At 44.2% G+C, this 19,311-nt stretch overlaps 1 protein-coding gene across 1 annotated transcript in view; it reads left to right on the top strand.

The window, feature by feature from the left end:
- LOC131185825 (transmembrane protein 132D-like) overlaps positions 1-19,311 on the top strand; it is a 318,182-nt gene that overhangs the window by 292,460 nt on the left and 6,411 nt on the right. Inside the window, exons 6-7 of the mRNA XM_058158722.1 lie at positions 15,360-15,565; positions 17,748-18,021. Of these exons, the coding sequence (XP_058014705.1) occupies positions 15,360-15,565; positions 17,748-18,021 (480 nt within the window). The remainder of the gene's footprint in view (positions 1-15,359; positions 15,566-17,747; positions 18,022-19,311) is intronic.

Here is a 19,311-nt window from a genome sequence, read left to right as displayed (position 1 = left end):
AAGTGTTATGCTTGCGGAGATATAGTCATTTGTATGACCCCCATACCGCAGCCTTCAACAGTATGACTCTGAGATTTCAGCAACTTTGAGACATAATATCTCTGGCAATATTTTGTTGAGAGAAACATAACTTGGCCATCTTGTACAACTGTTCATATGAACTGCCAAATTCCAACAATTGCTTATTTATTATTGAATTTACACACCACGTTCTTTAGCATCGCTTCTGGGAATTGATACTGTCGACCTGACGATATAACTGTAGGCACTGGAAGCATGCAAATTAAATGTGGTTCTGGAACCCAACAAACATCTTGTCTTTCAGGCCAATAAAATGAATGAGTGGGGCCTCGCATAAATGTTACCAGCGCATCATTTTGTTCGATCAAAATTTCCACAACATTGCCTACCCATCATTTTTTTGTCATAAATGCAGACAACATAATAACCGGGAAATAGGTATGCCAATTTTAAATTCAGATCGACGGTATTGGACATTTTGGCCACAAAGTTAATCATGTCATTTGAAACTTTGCTGACAAAAATCAAATTTGAATCAACTGGCACAAACTTGTGATGACCTCTTGTGCCAGCTATTGTGCTGCTAACTTTCCAACTTTCTTCTTGCAGCATCCTGCTTTCTTTGATTTCTTCTTTTGGAACGTATATATATTTAAGTCCGTGAATGTTTCACCACGTGATTTTGTTTCATCAAGTCACCGTGCGATGGAGCTGGCAGCAAAGAAAGAAGGATGCTGCAAGAAGAAAGATGGAAAGTTGTGTTGATGCGTTGGTAACATTTATGCCTCTGTGAGGCCCTGCTCATTCATTTAATTGGCCTGAAAGACAAGGTGTTTGTTGGGTTCCAGAACCACATTTAATTTGCATGCTTCCAGTGCCTTTGGTTACATCGTCAGGTCAACAGTATCAATTCTCAGAAGTGATGCTAAAGAACGTGGCATGTAAATTCAATAATAAATAAGCAATCATTGGAATTTGGCAGTTCATATGAACAGTATGGACTTTGGATTGGAAACCATATAAGATACCCACTTTAGGCTTGGGAACATAGGATAAACTGCCCAATAGCTTGGGAACCTGCCCAATAGGCTTGGGAACCGGACAAATAATCGGACACAAGGCTTTGGAACCTCAAGGAAGAAACCAAACTACAGGCTTGGGATCCTGAACCAAGAAACCCACCCCTGGCTATCAGGTGTGCCCCCTAAGGGGATGGGGTTGCTAGGTCAAGCGCCTGAACTGTTACTGACAATGTCACCATGGAACAATGCAATATAATAGTAGTAATGATGTCTATATAAAGCAAACAAGACAAAACAATAAGAGAATGGATGTGATGTTGCGATAGCAATGTCTTCCACTTTGTCCCTATTTTTAGGGCTTTATATGTCAGCGATGAAACACCAACTCTACTTTTTTAGGGGGTTTGAAACATGCTCTTTCTAATGAGAATAATTTAACAGAGTTTCCAGAAGGTCTTTTTTTGTAAAAGTTCGTAAAAATACCCTATTTTGAGCATTTTTTACAAAAACCTTCAACTTTACACTCAATTTGTGAACTATTGGAAAGTAGTAGGAGAATGAAATTCTATATTCGACAACCTTGTGTTGCTAAGTTATTATGCACAAAGTTTCATGTTTCTCATGCCTTTCCTTCCAGAGATATAAGAAGCCAAATTTTACCTTTTTTTCACACTGCAGTCATTTTCAGCCAACTTTGCTCCCAATTATCTGAATGGAGATCACTCATGAGAATGTTTTTATTTTTTTTAATAGAGCACAACAAATCGTACAAATTGGCCAAGTTTTGTTTCCCTCAACAAAATATTGCCAGAGATATTATGTCTCAAAGTTGCTGAAATCTCAGAGTCATACTGTTGAAGGCTGCGGTATGGGGTCATACAAATGACTATATCTCCGCAAGTATTGCATTGGCAAACATAACACTTTACCAATGTTCATTGGGGATGTGTGTACATGTTCACACCAAATTTCATCAAAATCCGTGATGGTCGACTTGGGCATTTTCCTGAAATCAGACCACTTGACATGAAATGACCCTCAGCTCTGACAGGATAGTGGGGAATGGAAGGATTTATATTCCTTGCAGACAGCTGGTCATTTGCATCCTTTTAGAGGGTCCCTGAGGCCACTTGGAGGTTTATCTGTGTCCTCAGGGTCACTTGAGTGGCGCTCCTGGTTTCTGTAGTCTGCAATGTAGTCTGAAACCAGGAGCATCACTCAGGTGACCCTGAGGACACAGGTAAATCTCCAAGTGGTTTCAACAACCCTCTAAAAAGATGCAAATGACCAGCTGTTTGCAAGCAATATAAAAAGATAAAGGTTCTCCTCACACATATATGCTAGTCATTCCCGACTCTAGGGGGCAGTGCTCGTCTCCATTTCTAAGCTGAAGAGCCAGTGCTGTCCGAAGACGTCTCCGTGGTCATGTGGCCGGCATGACTAAATGCCAAAGGTGCCCAGAACGCTATTACCAAAGGTGGTCCCTATTTTTCTACTTGCATTTTTTATGTGCTTTCAAACTGCTAGGTTGGCAGAAGCTGGGACAAGTAACAGGAGCTCACCCCGTTACACGGCACTAGGGATTCGAACTGCTGAACTGCTGACCTTTTGATCCACAAGCTCAGCATCTTAGCCTTTCCAATTCCAACTATCCTGTCAGAGCGGAAAAAGCTTCTTGGATCAGAAGCAAAATGTCTTCAAAAGAAAAAACAAGAAAGTCCAGTTGCCTCCTGAAAAAGCACCTTTAGGACAACCATGACCTGGATGACTGAGAATCTCTACAGACTCCAGTTTCCTTGTAAGGTTGGTTGAGCTAACATTATGGGTCCTTCTTTGCATGTTTGAGGAGAGAACTAAGGAACAAAACCAGTCGAAAACCTTGCAGGGGTTTTACAATATCCATTTTATCTCCTCTTAAAATTCCTAAATACCCTCCCAACATGGGGACTGTTGACTCGTTTTTGGGATCATGAGTCCAGTGTGGCCGTGAAGCCAAAGAGCCGTTGCGTGTGTTCTCCTGAAATCTAAGTCTAATTATCGTAACAAGCAACCTTGAGAAGAAAAGACAAATTCAGACACATTGGCCTCTCTTTTGAAGAACTAGTTGAAGGCTGCAGCTTAGATCAGAACATTGGTAACCGAAGGTGGCTTTGATCATCTGCTGTCCGATGGTTCAGGGACGTATTTCGCTCACACTGATGGTCATTATCTGGAAACTGCCAACTGCTTTTCCATGTTGCTCAAAGGCCTATTTTCTCCTCATCAACCACACTGGCTGACTTTGCAACAGCCTGTCTCCCACATGCTTCAAAGCCACAAAGGTCCTTCTTCCTTAGGCTAGAAATAGACGCAATCAACATAATTGCCCATAATAAGTTAGCAAGCCTCTCAACTCGAGCTGTACGGATGGGATGCGGCCTTGATATTCCCGCAAACTGCCAGTGAAGCCCTATTTCTCTTCCCCACTCCCTCAGATGTTTGGCTTCCAAATAGGTTGGACATCAATAGTGCAAAGTGTTTCTGTTAATAAAAATGCAAGCCAAACTAGAAATATTTCTGGTGGAAATATTTCCGGGCTCTATCTATCCTCAGGACCCCAGAGAGAGAAAGAGAGTGGATTCTCCTAAAGAGAATTAAAACAATAACAACAATAACAACAACAATAACAAATTGTTTTAATTCTCAACAATGATAAAAAAAACCTAATGGTCACTCATTAAGTCCCCTCTTCATCTGGAGATAATAATGGAGTCCTTGGTCAGGAGCATCCATTCCAGAGGTATTTGAGAATTAATGGCTCACACTGGACGTTCGCCCAGAATTTTCTCTATTTGCATCTGCTGCTCCATCTATCACTCGGGTGGACCATTTGATGAGGGGTGGATGGAAATTACAATGCTGAGAAAGGAAAAAATATTTAAAATTAAGCCACAAGAATTTAGAGGAAGAGTTGAGTCTCTTTCCCTCTTTTTCCACTTTTTCTCTCTGAGAAGGTATCCAAGGAAAAATTGCATTTGAAGCAAAGGGAGTCAATGGATGTGCTCCAAAATGTCTGTCCATAACAATGAATCTCTGGGCTTGGCTTGTTCAGTTATCTGAGTCACCACAGCAAATTTATGAATTCCCCCTCTCTCTCTCTCTCTCTCTCTCTCTCTCTCTCTCTCTCTCTCTCTCTCTCTCTCTCTCGGGGCAGGGGGAGGAATTCAGGATCAGTGAAAGGAAATCTTGTTCACCTAGCATGAAGTTGAAGGTGTGGCATTCTCTCTGATTGGCTGGGACTGAATTCATTCAGTTTTAAGAGCCAGATGGGCAGAGCCACAGAAAGCTCATCCACCGCTGGTTAGGAGCCCTGATGGCTACGGTTGCAGGAACTGGGTATGTCTAGTTTAACAAAAAGAAGGACTAGGGGAGACATGATAGCTGTGTTCCAATATCTTAGGGGCTGCCACAAAGAAGAGGGAGTCGGGCTGTTCACCAAAGCACCTGAGGGTAGGACAAGAAGCAATGGGTGGAAACTGGTCAAAGAAAGAAGCAACTTAGAACTAAGGAGAAATTTCCTGACAGTTAGAACAATTAATAAGTGGAACGACTTGCCTGCAGAAGTTGTGAATGCTCCAACACTGGAAATTTTTAAGAAAATGTTGGATAACCATCTGACTGAGATGGTGTAGGGTTTCCTGCCTGGGCAGGGGGTTGGACTAGAAGGCCTCCAAGGTCCCTTCCAACTCTGATGTTATGTTATGTTATGTTATGTTATATTCTCAACCTTCTCAATCACAAAGAAAGGAGCACCAGATGCCAACTGCTAAAAAGTACCAGCAGAACAATATCCTGCCGTCAAAATCAAATCAAGTAACTTTATTACAGCCATTAGGTCAGAAAATACCAAAATAAAATCTAAAAAAAAAAAATCAAAATATTTGGAGGAACTGCTTGCCTGCAGAAGTTGTGGGTGCTCCAACAACAAAGGATTTTTAAGAAAAGATCAGGCAACCATTTGTCTGTAAGGGTTTCCTGCCTGAGCAGGGGGTTGGACTAGAAGACCTCTAAGGTCCTTTCCAACTCTGCTATTTTGTTATTGGATTAAAAAAGAGATAGAGATGATAGGTAGGTATAGATATATTATGGGGACGCGGTGGCTCAGGGGCTAGGACGTTGAGCTTGTCGATCGAAAGGTCAGCAGCTCAGCGGTTCAAATCCCTAGTGCTGCCGTGTAACGGGGTGAGCTCCCATTACTTGTCCCAGCTTCTGCCAACCTAGCAGTTTCGAAAGCACGTAAAAATGCAAGTAGAAAAAATAGGGACCACCTTGGTGGGAAGGTAACAGCATTCTGTGCGCCTTTGGCATTGGGTCATGCCGGCCACATGACCACGGAGACGTCTTCGGACAGCGCTGGTTCTTCGGCTTTGAAATGGAGATGAGCACCGCTCCCTAGAGTCGGCAACGACTAGCACGTATGTGCGACGGGAACCTTTACCTTTATAGATAGATTAGTAGCAGCAACAGAGGGAGGCTATTTTGCCACCTCAGACACTTCCCAGAAAGAGGTTTGGAATAAGGGATTAATGTCAGGTCCCAAGAACCAAGAAAGACACGTGGAATTATTATAAGTGAGTGAAGACCAAGTTGGAAAATTGAGGCTATGGAATAGGATGAAGTTCTGGAGAAGGAAGCAAGACTGATGACTGGAACAATTTGCTATATTTGGTGGCAGTTCATACTTTAGATCAGGGGTCCCTAATCCCAGGTCCGTGGACCAGCACTGGGCTGCAACCGTCCACACAAACAGGTGAAGCCCCATCCATGCAGTGGTAGTGTTCAGCCAGCTCTATCCGGTTCGGGTGAACCTGTAGCGGCAGCTGCAAAGGCTCTGCCCACCACCCAGATGTCATCACATCCTGTTTTTGATGCTCTGCACAGAAGGCTCTGCGCCAGGGGTGAAATACTCCCAGTTTGGACTGGATCGCTCGATCCAGTAGCGATGATAGCAAATGGTTTGGGTGGTTCGGAGAACTGGTAGCAAAAATGCTCCCCCCACCCACCATGCACAGCTGAGCCGCGCGATCATCAGAGGTGTTTTTTTTTACTTTTAAAAGCATTTTTTCTTTCGCCAAAAAATGCTTTTAAAAGTAAAACAAAAAGCCTCTGATGATCGTGTGGCTCAGCTGGGATCGTCAGAGGCTTTTAAAGCATTTTTTTACATTTAAAAAATGCTTTGAAAAGGCTTTGACAATTCCAGCAGAGTTGCCTGATTGTCAGAGGCGTTTTTTTTTCTTTTAAGGGCAAAAAAAATGCTTTTAAAAGAAAACAAAAGCCTCTGATGATCAGGCAACTCATCTGGGATCGGCAGAGCCTTTTAAAAGCATTTTTAAAAGCATTTTTAAAAGCATGTAGAAAAAAATGCTTTTAAAAGTAAAAAAAAAATTTGGCCATGCCCACCCAGTCACATTACTCCCCCCCCACACACACACCAAGCCTCGCCCACAGAACTGGTAGTAACAAATTTTACATTTCACCACTGCTCTGCGCATGTGCGCGTGCTCACATTTGTGAACGGTAGCAAAGGTAAGTGAATACCACCACTGCATCCATGGGATGCAGTCAGCACATGAAACCACACCCCTTCTGGTCCACGGAAAAGTCTCTTTCCATGGAACCAGTCCCTGGTGCCCAAAAGGTTGTTTGAAGGATGCCCTTGGACAGGGTCCAGTGAGGGTGTCAAGATGTTGGGGGTTTTTTTATCTTTGGAAAGCTTCAACAGTATTGGCCTTTGGGCCAAACCTTCAAGAAGATTGAATGTGCTCAGATGCCTTGCTCTCCCTCTCCAAGGTCCAGCCCGACCTGAACCAAAATTTTACTAGCCTATCAGAGCAAAAATGCATCTCCTTCTGCTCATGGACCGTAATTGCCAAATGTCCCATTAAATCAACCTCCCTCCCTCCCTCCCTCCCTCTCTCTCGTAAGCCTGAGAGAGAGAGAGAGAGAGAGAGAGAGAGAGAAAGGAAGGAAGGAAGGAAGGAAGGAAGGAAGGAAGGAAGGAAGGAAGGAAGGAAGGAAGGAAGGAAGGAAAGACAGACAGAAAGACAGAAAGACAGAAAGAAAGAAAGAAAGAAAGAAAGAAAGAAAGAAAGAAAGAAAGAAAGAAAGAAAGAAAGAAAGAGAAAGAGTCTACATTATGAATGCAGAAAGAGCTTGTGCCAGGAAAGGATGACCTCAAGAGCCAAGCAGGGTGATTAAAGTCCCTGGCACACTAAAACCCTTCTGAAATCCAGGGTTATCTGATGGAAACAACCTCTTTCTCCTCCGCATTTTTCTCTCAGGGGACCTGGAATCAAGAGCTTCCCCCCAAACTAATCTCTGAGCATGACAGTTTTCTGAATGTCTCAAGTCTTTTTAGGCATGCAACCGGGTCTCTTCCTACGGGCTGCTCTTCGACACATGCCAGACCTGGCATTGTCCCAAAAGCGAGGTTGATGCTTATGTAGGGACCCAGTAAGCAGTCCACGGATCAAGTGTGATGGATGAAGCAGAATCTCCAAGGGTGGCGGCGATGTATCTTTCCTGACGTACAACTTCTTGGCCTCAGTTCTTCCAGGGAAATTAACATCTCCACCATCTAAAGCAGGGTTATCAAACTTGATTTCATTGAGGACAGCAACAGGATTGTGCTTGACCTTGGAGGGCTGAAAGCTGGGTGTGGTCATGGTGGGTGTGGCCAGGGTTGGGCGTGACACAGGACTCATGTTGGGGGCACCTGTGGTGGCCAAGTGCTAAGGCAAGACTTTCCTGAGACCCTCCCTCACGTTCATTATAATCTCCTTCCTTCCCTCCCTCCCTCCTTCCTTCCTTCCTTCCTTCCTTCCTTCCTTCCTTCCTTCCTTCCTTCCTTCCTTCCTTCCTTCCTTCCTTCCTTCCTTCCTTCCTTTTCGTTACTTCCCTCTTCTTCTTCCTTTCCCCTCTTTCCTTATTTTTCCTTCCTTGCTCTCTTTCCATCCTTTTCTTTCCTTTTCTTTTTCTTGTGCCCTGTTTTTACTGGCAGAAGCACTGCATGCCAGTCCTTTGCTACTTCCAGGCTGGCCCCGCGGGCCAGATTTAAAACACCCCGTGGGCCGCATCCAGCCCTCTAAAGAGAGAGCAAGCTATGTAGAAGGCACAGAGCAAGTTTGGGGGGCTCACCATGCTTCCAACCAGCATGTCCCAAAGGTGCTTTTTCAGGAGGCAAGTGGATATTCAAAGAAAGTCCAATTGCCTCTTAAAAAGCATCTTTGGGACAATCATGCCCTGGATGACTGAGAATCTCCATAGACTTCCAACCAGATGAGCCACGGTGGCGCAGTGATTAGAGTGCAGTACTGCAGGCTACTTCTGCTGATCACCGGCTGCCAGCAGTTTGGCAGTTCGAATCTCACCAGACTCAAGGTTGACTCAGCCTTCCAACCTAAAATGAGGACCCAGATTGTTGGGGGCAATATACTGACTCTGTAAACCATTTAGAGAGGGCTGGAAAGCATTGTGAAGTGGTATATAAGTCTAAGTGCTACTGCTAAATGCTATTGCTATTTTGACACCATCACTGGCTGCTGTCCAAGGTCCTGCACAGGACCAGTTTAGGAAAGGCTAGGCAAGATACTAATCTGGCTGGGTAGGTGACAACTTTCAGAGAGGAGAACGAAGTCCCCAAGCAGATGTTGTGGGTTGCTGGGATGTATCATCCAACACATTTTCTCTCATGTTCACCTACCTTATGTCTAACTAGACAATGACAGATGCTGTTTCTCTGCAGTATTTTCCCAAACCCTGTGCTCTTCCCTGCCTTGAATGCAGCATCCATCTCCTTCATCCACATCTGTCCTGCCATCCATAATTCATAGTGATGCTTTGTCGCTCTGATTTTTACAGACTGGGTGAGTGGCAGTTTCTCACCTCTTCTGCCCTGACGCTTCCCAATTAAATTAACTTCCACCGGCCAATGTGTGTGCTTAGGCATGCAAGAAGGTGGCAGAAGTGGGGATAAATAAACACACATACACACACACACACACACACACACATACACACACCAATGCTCTGGACCTGAATTTTTATGGAGCGTGTCATTGAGCAAAGTTGGGCCTTTTTAGAAATGAAGTTTAGTTAATGGACTTATTGTGCTGAACGGAACTCAACAAGGTTTTCAGGATTTGGATATAGAAATTTATTTAAGGATTTCCAAGCCCATCTCCATTATGGTAGGCTTCTTATTACTGTATGTGAAGGGGAAGGAAATCCCATTTCAAGGTACTGATGATCATCTGTCTCAATGGCTTGGCATGTCAGTATCTTGGGGAACATCTACTTCTAGTAGAATCTGCCTATCTGGCAAAAGAAGGATTGACAAAAAACCTGAAAAAAATGCAAAGAAGAGCAACTAAGATAATTAAAGGCCTGGAGACTAAAACAGGAAGAACGGTTGCAGGATTTGGGTTTGGCTAGTCTAGAGAAAAGAAGGACTAGGGGGGACATGGTAGCAGCACTCCAGTATTTGAGAGGTTTCCACAAAGAAGAAAAGGTCAATTTATTTTCCAAAGCACCAGAAGGCAGGACAAGAAACAATGGATGGAAACTAATCAAAGCATCCTGCAACTGTTAGGAGAAACTTCCTAACAGTGAGGTCAATTAACCAGTGGAACAGCTTGACTTCAGAAGTTGTAGGTGCTTCATCACTGGGGGTCTTTAAGAAGAGACTGGACAGTCACTGGTCTGAAATGGTATATGGTCTCCTGCTTGAGCATGGGGCTGGACTAGAAAACCTCCAAGGTTTTTCCTTTCCAGCTCTATTCTAATCGACTGATTGCAAGTCATTAACTCAATGTTTCTCAACCTTGGCAGCTTTAAGATGGGTGGACTTCAACTCCCAGAATTCCTCTGGCTGCATGGCTGCATGGGAAACTCTGACCGTCGAAGTCCACCCATCTAAAAGTTGCCAAGGTTGACAAACCCTGCATAAGTACTAGAAGATAAAACAAACAGAAGGTCAGGAAGTGGACATTCTTGGTTAGGGCTCTCTTCCTCTAGGATAGCTGGGATGGCCCTTCCCTTGTGATTTTAGGCAATCTGTTAAAATCTGCTCTTTGGGGGAAGACTGCAGAGTGGGGCTGGTTGAGATCGGTTGGGTTTTTTCTCCTGATCATTGAAAGGTGGTTAGGACATCACGAGTACAATGTTTTTAAAGGTAGTATTTGTTTTAATGCATTGATTAGGATCTGAATTGTATTCTGTTGTCATTGTTCATCACATTGAGCTGAGGTGATCCAGTGGTTAGAATGCAGTACTGCAGGCTACTTCTGCTGACTGCCGGCTGCCAGCAGTTTGGCAGTTCGAATCTCACCAGGCTCAAGGTTAACTCAGCCTTCTCTCCTTCCAAGGTTGGTAAAATGAGGACCCAGATTGTTGGAGGCAATAGGCTGACTCTAATAAACCGCTTAGAGGAGGCTGTAAAGCACTATGACGAGGTATATATTGCTTTGATCTTCCTTTTCCCTTTGTTTCCCTCCCTCCCTCTTTCCTTCCTTCCTTCCTTCCTTCCTTCCTTCCTTCCTTCCTTCCTTCCTTCCTTCCTTCCTCTGTCCGCTGCCAGCAGTTCAATCCCGAGTGGCTCAAGGTTGACTCAGACTTCCATCCTTCTGAGGTCAATAAAACAAGGATCCAGATTGTTGGGGGCGATACACTGACTTTGTAAACCGTTTAGAGGGGGCTGTAAAGCCCTGTGAAGTGGTATATAAGTGCTATTGCTATCATCACCATCATGTTTTTACCAAGGTGTGACACGGTTCAGAAGGAGCCAGCATGTACAAAACCAACAGAATAAAACCTGAAATGCCAACACAATAAACAAATATTGGCACTGGGATAAACCGCACCCAAAACCCGCACCTACGGAAAACAACATCCTGCAACTCAATCATGCCTATGCAGAACCCTAATTAAAATAAACCAAGTATTAAGCTGAGAACTCTCACGACCCATGAAAGAAAAAAGGGAGAGGGGGAAGAGATAGCCAAAGCCTACGCTAAGCCATTTGTATTATTGCATTACTCCTGTTAAGCCACCAAAAGCCATACAATTAAGCCTTGGTAATAAATTTAAAATAGCTTTTGCGTTTTGCCCTCCAAAGGAGGGTAGTTTGTAGGGGGGGAAGCCTGTTCTTGAAATTCCCCAGGGTGGTTGGTTACATTTATGGGAATTAATGAGCTGGCTTAGTGATGCTAGTCAGTGCGTGATTCAGCGTTGGCTGTATGATAATCTTTTGTGACTGTCCACAGTTCTAAGGAAAACCTAGTGCGGAATTTTTTCTCTCTCTCCAAAATGAGAAGTAAGCAGGGAAAATCCCCTGGAATGAATAAAGGCTAATATTGTACCACCAAAAAAAAAAAAAAAAAAAAAAAAAGTCAGAGGATTTTATCAAACCAGACTTTCTACAGTTAATAACAAAGCAAGGATCTATGCATAAATTTCCTTTTTCAGCCTGCTAGGCTGGAAGGAAGAGGGTGGGGGGAGGCATAAATTATGCTGCTGCAGATTGTGATGTTTCAATAAGATTTAGATCTGATCTGCATTTAAACAGAAAAGTGGAGGGGGAAAAAGGGCCTTAAATTCACACATATTCCAAAGTCAGAAATATGAACTGTACTGAGAATAATGGAGCACTCCGGAAAAAAATCCAGTTGGTAATGGATGGCAATTTTGGGGGGCGGGGGAAACAGAAAGAGTGAAGCGGCTGAGATCGTGCCTTCAAATCATCACCACTGTAAAAGGGAGTTAATAAATTATTGGATATGCATATGTGATCCTAGGGTTTAACTGAGGGGTGTGTCACCTTTGCTGGCAGAGTGACAAAAAAGCCTCAGGAAATGATAGATATGAACATCCAAACCAGAGGTGGGTTTCAAGAGGTTCTGACCAGTTCTGGAGAACCGGAAGTGGAAATTTTGAGTAGTTCAGAGAACCGGTAGTAAAAATTCTGACTGGCTCTGCCTCCCGAGTCCCAGCTGATCGGGAGGAAATGGGGATTTTGCAATAACTTTCCCCTGGATTGGGGAGGGAATGGAGATTTTACAATATCCTTCCCCTGCCACGCCCACCAAGCCACGTCACGCCCATCAGGCCACACCCACAGAACCAGTAGTAAAAAAATTTGAAACCCATCATTGATCCAAACTTATTAATAGCCAAGGGACCAAGTCATAATTGAACTGACATTGAGAAGAAGCTCAAAGAATGAGGCAACCTTGACAGAGGCTGCCACAAAGGGGTTGCCACAAAGAAGGTTGCTGGAACTGGGTAGGTCTAGTTTACTGAATAGAAGGACTAGGAGAGGCATGATAGCAGTCTTCCAATCTCTCAGGGGCTGCCACAAAGAAGAGGGAGTCAAGCTATTCTCCAAAGCACCTGAGGGCAGGACAAGAAGCAATGGATGGAAACTAATCAAGGAGAGAAGCAACCTAGAACTGAGGAGAAATTTCCTGACAGTGAGAACAATTAATCAGTGGAACTGCTTGCCTCTAGAACTTATGGATGCTCCAACACTGGAAGTTTTCAAGAAGACATTGGGCAACTGTTTTTCTGAAATGGTATAGGGTCTCCTTCTTGAGCAGCAGGTTGGACTAGAAGACCTCCAAGTCCTTTCCAACCATGTTATTCTGTTAAGATCGAGACCAAAGGATCAAAGACTAAGAGTGTGGTGCCTTCATTTTTTGGATCTCTTCAAGATCAAAGGTCCTCTGGAATTCTTGGCCAGGTGAGAGATTAGACTTAAGAAGCTCCACACAACCCTTCCAGTTCAGTGATTCTAAGATCTGAGACTTAAGAAAGGGATTTTAAGAACTCTTTAGCTCCATCCCCTTATTTAATGTGGACAGGGGTGGGCTTCAAAATTTTTAGCAAGGGTTCTCTGCCCAGTAGGGGTAGAGGGTAGGGGTAGGGGTAACCATGGTGGGCATAGCCTAGTCCGCCTCCTGCACTATGGGGAGGTGCTTTTGCCTTCCCCAGGCTCTGGAGGCTTTCCTTGAATCTCCAGGAGGGTGAAAATGGCCTCCCTAGGCTCCAGAGGCCTTCTGGAGGCCAGAAACAGGCCCATTTCTGGCCTTCCTGAAATTCCAGTAGGCCCGTTTTTCACCTTCGCCAAGTCTCCGCACACACCCTGCACTTACCTGCATCCAAAAAAGACTGCGTGGGGTCTCCTGTGAGGGGAGGGGAGGGGTGGGTGGGGCCAGGCAGGAGTGGGATTTGGGGGTTCTCCAAACTGCATAGAATCTTAGCTAGAGGTTCTCCCAAACCCCTGCGAACCCTCAGCAGCCCACCTCTGAATGGGGGCCTCTTGCAGCTAAGGATTTCTGACATGGGTTGTCCAGGATCTAGGTTTTGCTCTAGTATAATCCTTCAAGAGCATAAGAACAGTGTGAAGCCAACTCAACAGTGGCCCGTTATGATCTTTTTCTATTCAGATGCTTCTCTTACTATTTTCATACTTCTGAAGCCAAAGGGGACATCTTCATTTTCTGCACAAGGGCCTTTTTCGCCTGTTTGAAGATGGTTGATCTCTTAATCTTCTCTTCCCAGTAAATAAACCCAACTCCGCTTTTTCAGTCATGCTTCAGAGTTTCTCAATTTTTCTCTGCCCTGTTCAGCTTTCTCTAGATCTGAAGTTACCGACGGTTAAGCCCAGGTAAGAAAAACGAACCAAGGAAGACATGGTTTTATTCTTTCCCCCTGAAGATTTGAAAGATTCTCCCGAAAAGCTTCTGGTTGAGATTCCTGTTGATTCAGGAAATTTATCTCTGAAAATTGTTCAAAGATTTCAAAGCAACTTCTTCCCACTCCACCAGAAGTTCAGGGTTTAATTTGTGCTGATGCAAGCATTTGAATCACAATGTCTCCAATTCAATTCAATTCAATTCAATCCTTTATTGGCAGAGTACATGTGTACAATGAGATTGGCTGAGTCTCCGTTCGTGCATCCCCCCCAACACAATACGACTCACAGTGAAAGACAGTAAAAGAAAAGAAAACTCCCTAACCCAGTGAATTCTATTAACACACAATCCTACTGCACCACGTGAACTTATTGCACATCGCGCCAGCCCTGCAAGTCAATCGTACTTTGTTGTTGTAAAATTATTCTCCATTCAGAACAGGGGTAAAATGCTCTGAAGTCTGCTACCGGTTCACTTCAATACTGGTTCGCTGCATGCACGCATGCGCATTACACACCAAACGTGTGCTTTGCACGCATGTACACCCCAGGCACTACCGCGCAGCACTGAAAAAGGAGGATTAAGAAGCCTTTTCTAAGGTAAGTAGAATAGCAAGGGGGTGGGACAGCTGTGCCATCTGATTGCACGGCACAGCTGATCATCAGAAATATTGGTTTATCTGAACCTGTAGCATTTTTTTACTACTGGTTCAGGCAAACCGGTCTGAACCGATAGCATTTCAGCCAATTCAGAAGCCTGACAGCTCATAGATAAAAACTGTTCTTCAGCCTATTTTTGGTGAATTTTAGAATTTAGTTTAAAAAAAGATGGAGAATACATACATACATACATACATCCTTACTTCAGACATTCTCCTTTCATTCGGCTGATGTATCTGATTTTGTTGAGACTTCATTATGTCTTCGGGGTTGGAGACTAAAACATACAAAGAATGGTTTTGGTCACCACACTATAAAAAAGATGTTGAGACTCTAGAAAGAGCGCAGAGAAGAGCAACCAGGATGAAGAACGGTTGCAGGAACTGGGCCTGCCTAGTCTAGTGAAGAGAAGGACCATGGGAGACATGATAGCAGTCTTCCAATATTTGAGGCCTGCCACAAAGAAGAGAGGGTCGACCTATTCGCCAAAGCACCTGAAGGCAGGACAAGAAGCAAAGGATGGAAATTAATCAAGGAGAGAACCAACCTGGAACTAAGCAGAAACTTCCTGACAGTGAGAACAATTAATGAGTGGAATGGCTTCCTTTCAGAAGTTGTGGGTGCTCCATCCCTGGGTGTTTTTGAGAAGAGATTGGATAACCATTTGTCTGGAATGGTATAGGATCTCCTGCTTGAGCAGGAGGTTGGACTAGAACAGGGGTCTCCAGTCTTGGCAATTTTAAGACTTTAAGTTCCCCAGCTGACTGAGGAACTCTGGGAGTTGAAGTCTACAAATCTTAAAGTTGCCAAGATTGGAGACCTCTGGATTAGAAGACCTCCCAGGTCCCTTCCAACTCTCTTATTCTGTTTATCCTATTATTCTTTTCTTTAAAATTGTTCTCTCTTTTCTCTCTCTCTTCTTTTAGGTGTCGGAAAGGTGTGATTACGTCTTTGTCAACGGGAAGGAAATGAAAGGCAAAGTGAACGCAGTGGTCCATTTTACGTATCAACATCTGAACAGCCCCCTGGAATTGGCTGTGTGGGTTCCCCGTCTCCCACTCCAGATCGAAGTCTCTGACACAGAGTTAAATCAGATCAAGGGCTGGAGGATCCCCATCATTTCTAACAAGAGGTGAGATCCCTTGGGACCTTCCTAGCTGAGGTCTCATCGAACCATGCCATGCCCTGGCTTCCTCTTCCATAATTTCCTGAAAACGCCTAATGAGCTTCATTCACACCACACTGTGTTCCAACTATCACCAACTATCTTTTTCTCTGTTGTGTGAAATCAGCCTGCATCTACCCTGGTTGCTAATAAGTGTGAACAACTGGCAATACTTTCCATTCAAATGGAGATCTAGCTTTTGTGGGTAGATATAATCAGAGGTGGGTTTCAGCAGGTTCTGATCAGTTCTGGAGAACCGATAGCGGAAATTTTGAGTAATTCAGAGAACCAGTAGTAAAAATTCTGACTGGCCCCGCCCCCATCTATTCTCTGCCTCCCAAGTCCCAGCTGATCGAGATGAAATGGGGATTTTGCAGTAACCTTCCCCTGGAGAGGGGTGGGAATGGAGATTTTACAATATCCTTCCTCTGCCACGCCCACCAAGCCACACCCACCAAGCCAAGCCAAGCCATGCCCACCAAACCACACCCACAGAAAAGATAGTAAAAAAATTTGAAACCCACCACTGGATATAATGTACATTTATTGATGATAAGCATCAATACATAAATTGTGCTCAAGCAGAATATTTTGTCTGGCTAACCTGGGTTCACATTATATTTTAATTTGTTTGTGTTTGTGTTTGTGATTGTGTGTTGTGGCCTGTCAGCCACTGGCCCCTCCAACAGCCAAATCAGAGGAGGAGGAGGCATGGGAGTCAGGGTCAGCATCAAGGCAACCTGGGAGCTCCGAGGGGGAAGAGGTAATGGAGCTGTCAGAGATAGAGACAGATGCGGAATCTGAGCTGTCCATTAGCTCTCAGATGGAGGGTCAACAGCCCCCAGGTCTGGAGGTGGCTGATGAGGAAGAGGAGGAATAGCTGGGCCCAGTGCCTGATGAGCAGATGCACAGAAGGCAGAAGAGAGGAGAAGAGAGCAGTGGAAATCTATGGGCCAGTCCCTGGGATGGAAGAGCCACCACTGCTAGCGAAGCCCCCACCTAGGTCTGGGGATAAAAGGCAGGGGGCGGAGATGAATAGGTGTCCCAGACAACTATTCATCTTCCAGCTGGACAGACTTGTTAGCCTATGGTGTGTGTGTGTGTGTGTGTGTGTGTGTGTGTGTGTGTGTGTGTGAGAGAGAGAGAGAGAGAGAGAGAGAGAGAGACTTTTTGCTGGGGCTGCTGGGGCTCCTAATACAAGAATCATTGATTTAACTACAGAGGATTTGGTGTGTTTGGGAGCCGGGTCAGAACACTGTGTCTCTCTGGCTTCATCTAGTCTTGTCTCCTAGTGACTACTTGGACAAGTCCATGAAGTTTTCTTAGCAACATTTTTGGAGATAATAAAGATAAACTCAGATCTTCTCATTCCTTGTCCAACACCTTCATTGGATCCAACTGGCTTTCCACTTAATTCATAGACTACCCAAAGGGCCTAATTTCCAACACCATATTTAAGGAGGAAAGTGAAGTTGACCTCAAGTTTTGACTTTGGGCAAGAGGTTTTTTCATTGAGGGGAAAGACCAGAAGAGGCCCCCAAAGCAGTAGGACTGATTGATAACTCAGGCATGTGATAAGATCACGCATGTGTTCCATAAGAGCAAGTCTTTAGGTCTTAACATCAGCAGTGCCACAAGGTCAACTTTTATGTAGTGTCAGCTGGACCTCCAGCATGGGATTCTTCTTTGATGTCTACTTGCTATTGGCTGCCATAGTAACACGGAGCAGGGGGGGCATGGCATTTGGGTTTGAGAATTGAGCTGGAGAAGGCCCCTGTGAACTAAAAGGGAGGTTTGCTCTCAAGAATTATTGTGCTACTGAGTGGATTTGTTTATACCCAGTCAAGGACCATCCTAAGACTCCAGATGGGTGAAATACCCAAAGATGAGCTTCACATGACATTATGCGGGACATATAATGGACATTCAGCCTGGGAACCCTGGTGGGGGGGGAATTTGGGGAAACTTTCAACCTGTAACTTTCCCACTTTTTGACTAAGATCTTGCCTTGCTTTCGCTGCTATCATTTCAAACTCAGTATAAGTATCTCTTCTCCACTTCAATGGAGTCGAGGGTTTCCTTTCTCGGGTTTTGAACGGAGGCAGGCCTGACAGGTTGGTTTGACCATCTGGCTTGAATCTCTTCACAGACCAGTTAGAGACAGTGATGATGAAGAGGAGGATGAGAGGAAGGGGCGAGGTTGTACTCTCCAGTACCAGCATGCAACAGTGCGAGTCCTTACCCAGTTTGTAGCTGAGCCCTTGGACTCTGGGGGCCAAACTACTTACCTGCTGGGCTCCGACTGGCAAGTGGACATCACTGACATGGTAAAAAATTTCATGCAAGTGGAAGAGCCAAGGATTGCCAAGCTGCAAGATGGACAGGTGTTAATGGGACAGGAGTTAGGAATGACTACCTTACAGGTGAGCAAAATGAAAGGCTTGGTGAAAAGATGGGTTCCTTTCTAGATCAGACCCAAAGATTCATATCTAACTGGATATCATCTAACTGGAGGTGTTCACAACTAAAACACGAAGGCAGCATATCATTCAGGACTACAGGGCACGTGAATTAGGAAGCTTCATTAACTGCAAAATCCATCCAGCTGAATAACAGAAGAGTTGGAAGGGACCTGCTTAGGCAGGAAACCCTACACCATTTCAGACAAATGGTTATCCAACCTCTTCTTTAAAACTTCCAGTGTTGGAGCATTCACAACTTCTGGAGGCAAGTTGTTCCACTGGTTATTTGTTCTCACTGTTAGGGATTCCCACCCCCTTAGTTCTAGATTGAATCTCTCCTTGATTAGTTTCCATCCGTTGCTTCTTGTCCTGCCTTCAGGTGCCTTGGAGAATAGGTTAACCCCCTCTTCTATGTGGCAGCCCCTCAAATACTGGAAGACTGCTATCATGTCACCCCTAGTCCTTCTTTTCATTAAACTAAACATTCTCAATTCCTGCAACTGTTCTTCATATATCTTGAACCTTGCTGAATGATCAATCGAAGAGGAAGCAGATAGGAAAATTGGGGTACATTTCAGAACTATAAGAGCCTATTAAAGTAGTAAAAACACTGAATATTTAGCCACAGTCCTTTAAAAAATCCAAATCCGATCTTGGTTTACTTTGAGAAGGAGGACAAACAGGAAGGAACAGTCTACAATGCTAAGAAAGAAACCAAAATGATAGCACAAAGCAGAAAGAAATGTTTTATGTTTCAAGAATGCCCTGAAAAGCACTAAAAAGTTCATTTTATGCTGTTGGATTAGCTACAGATAAGTGGTGGATTGTTGTTGGTTTTTTTGCACTCCTGCATTGCAAAAAGCTTTTATGGCACTCGACAACCCATGCATTTCATTGCGCAAATTTATCAGTCTTTTTTTTTTAAAAAGGGCCTTTGTTACAGTGGCATCACTCTGCAGCTCTTTCTAAAGACATTTATCAGTGGCAGAAACTCTTCGCTCTGTCTTCTCTCCAGAAATACAAAGAATATTTTTGGGAGAGAAACGCAGCAAGGAAGTGAGTGACAAATTGATAGTTGGTCCATTCACTTGGAAGAATACCTGTCACCTCTCCCTCCCTCCCTCCCTCTCTCTCTCTCTCTCTCTCTCTCTTCTTTTTTCTCATTTCTCTCTTCTGTCTCTCTCGCTCTCATTCTCTTTTTCTCATTCTCTGTTATTCTGTCTGTCTCTCTCATTCTCTCTCTTTCTCTGT

Source organism: Ahaetulla prasina, chromosome 15 (assembly GCF_028640845.1).
Source record: "Ahaetulla prasina isolate Xishuangbanna chromosome 15, ASM2864084v1, whole genome shotgun sequence".
In the NCBI taxonomy this organism is placed as follows: Eukaryota; Metazoa; Chordata; class Lepidosauria; order Squamata; family Colubridae; genus Ahaetulla; species Ahaetulla prasina.
The sequence above is the reverse complement of the archived record's forward strand: the minus strand, read 5'-3'. Positions and strand labels throughout refer to the sequence as shown.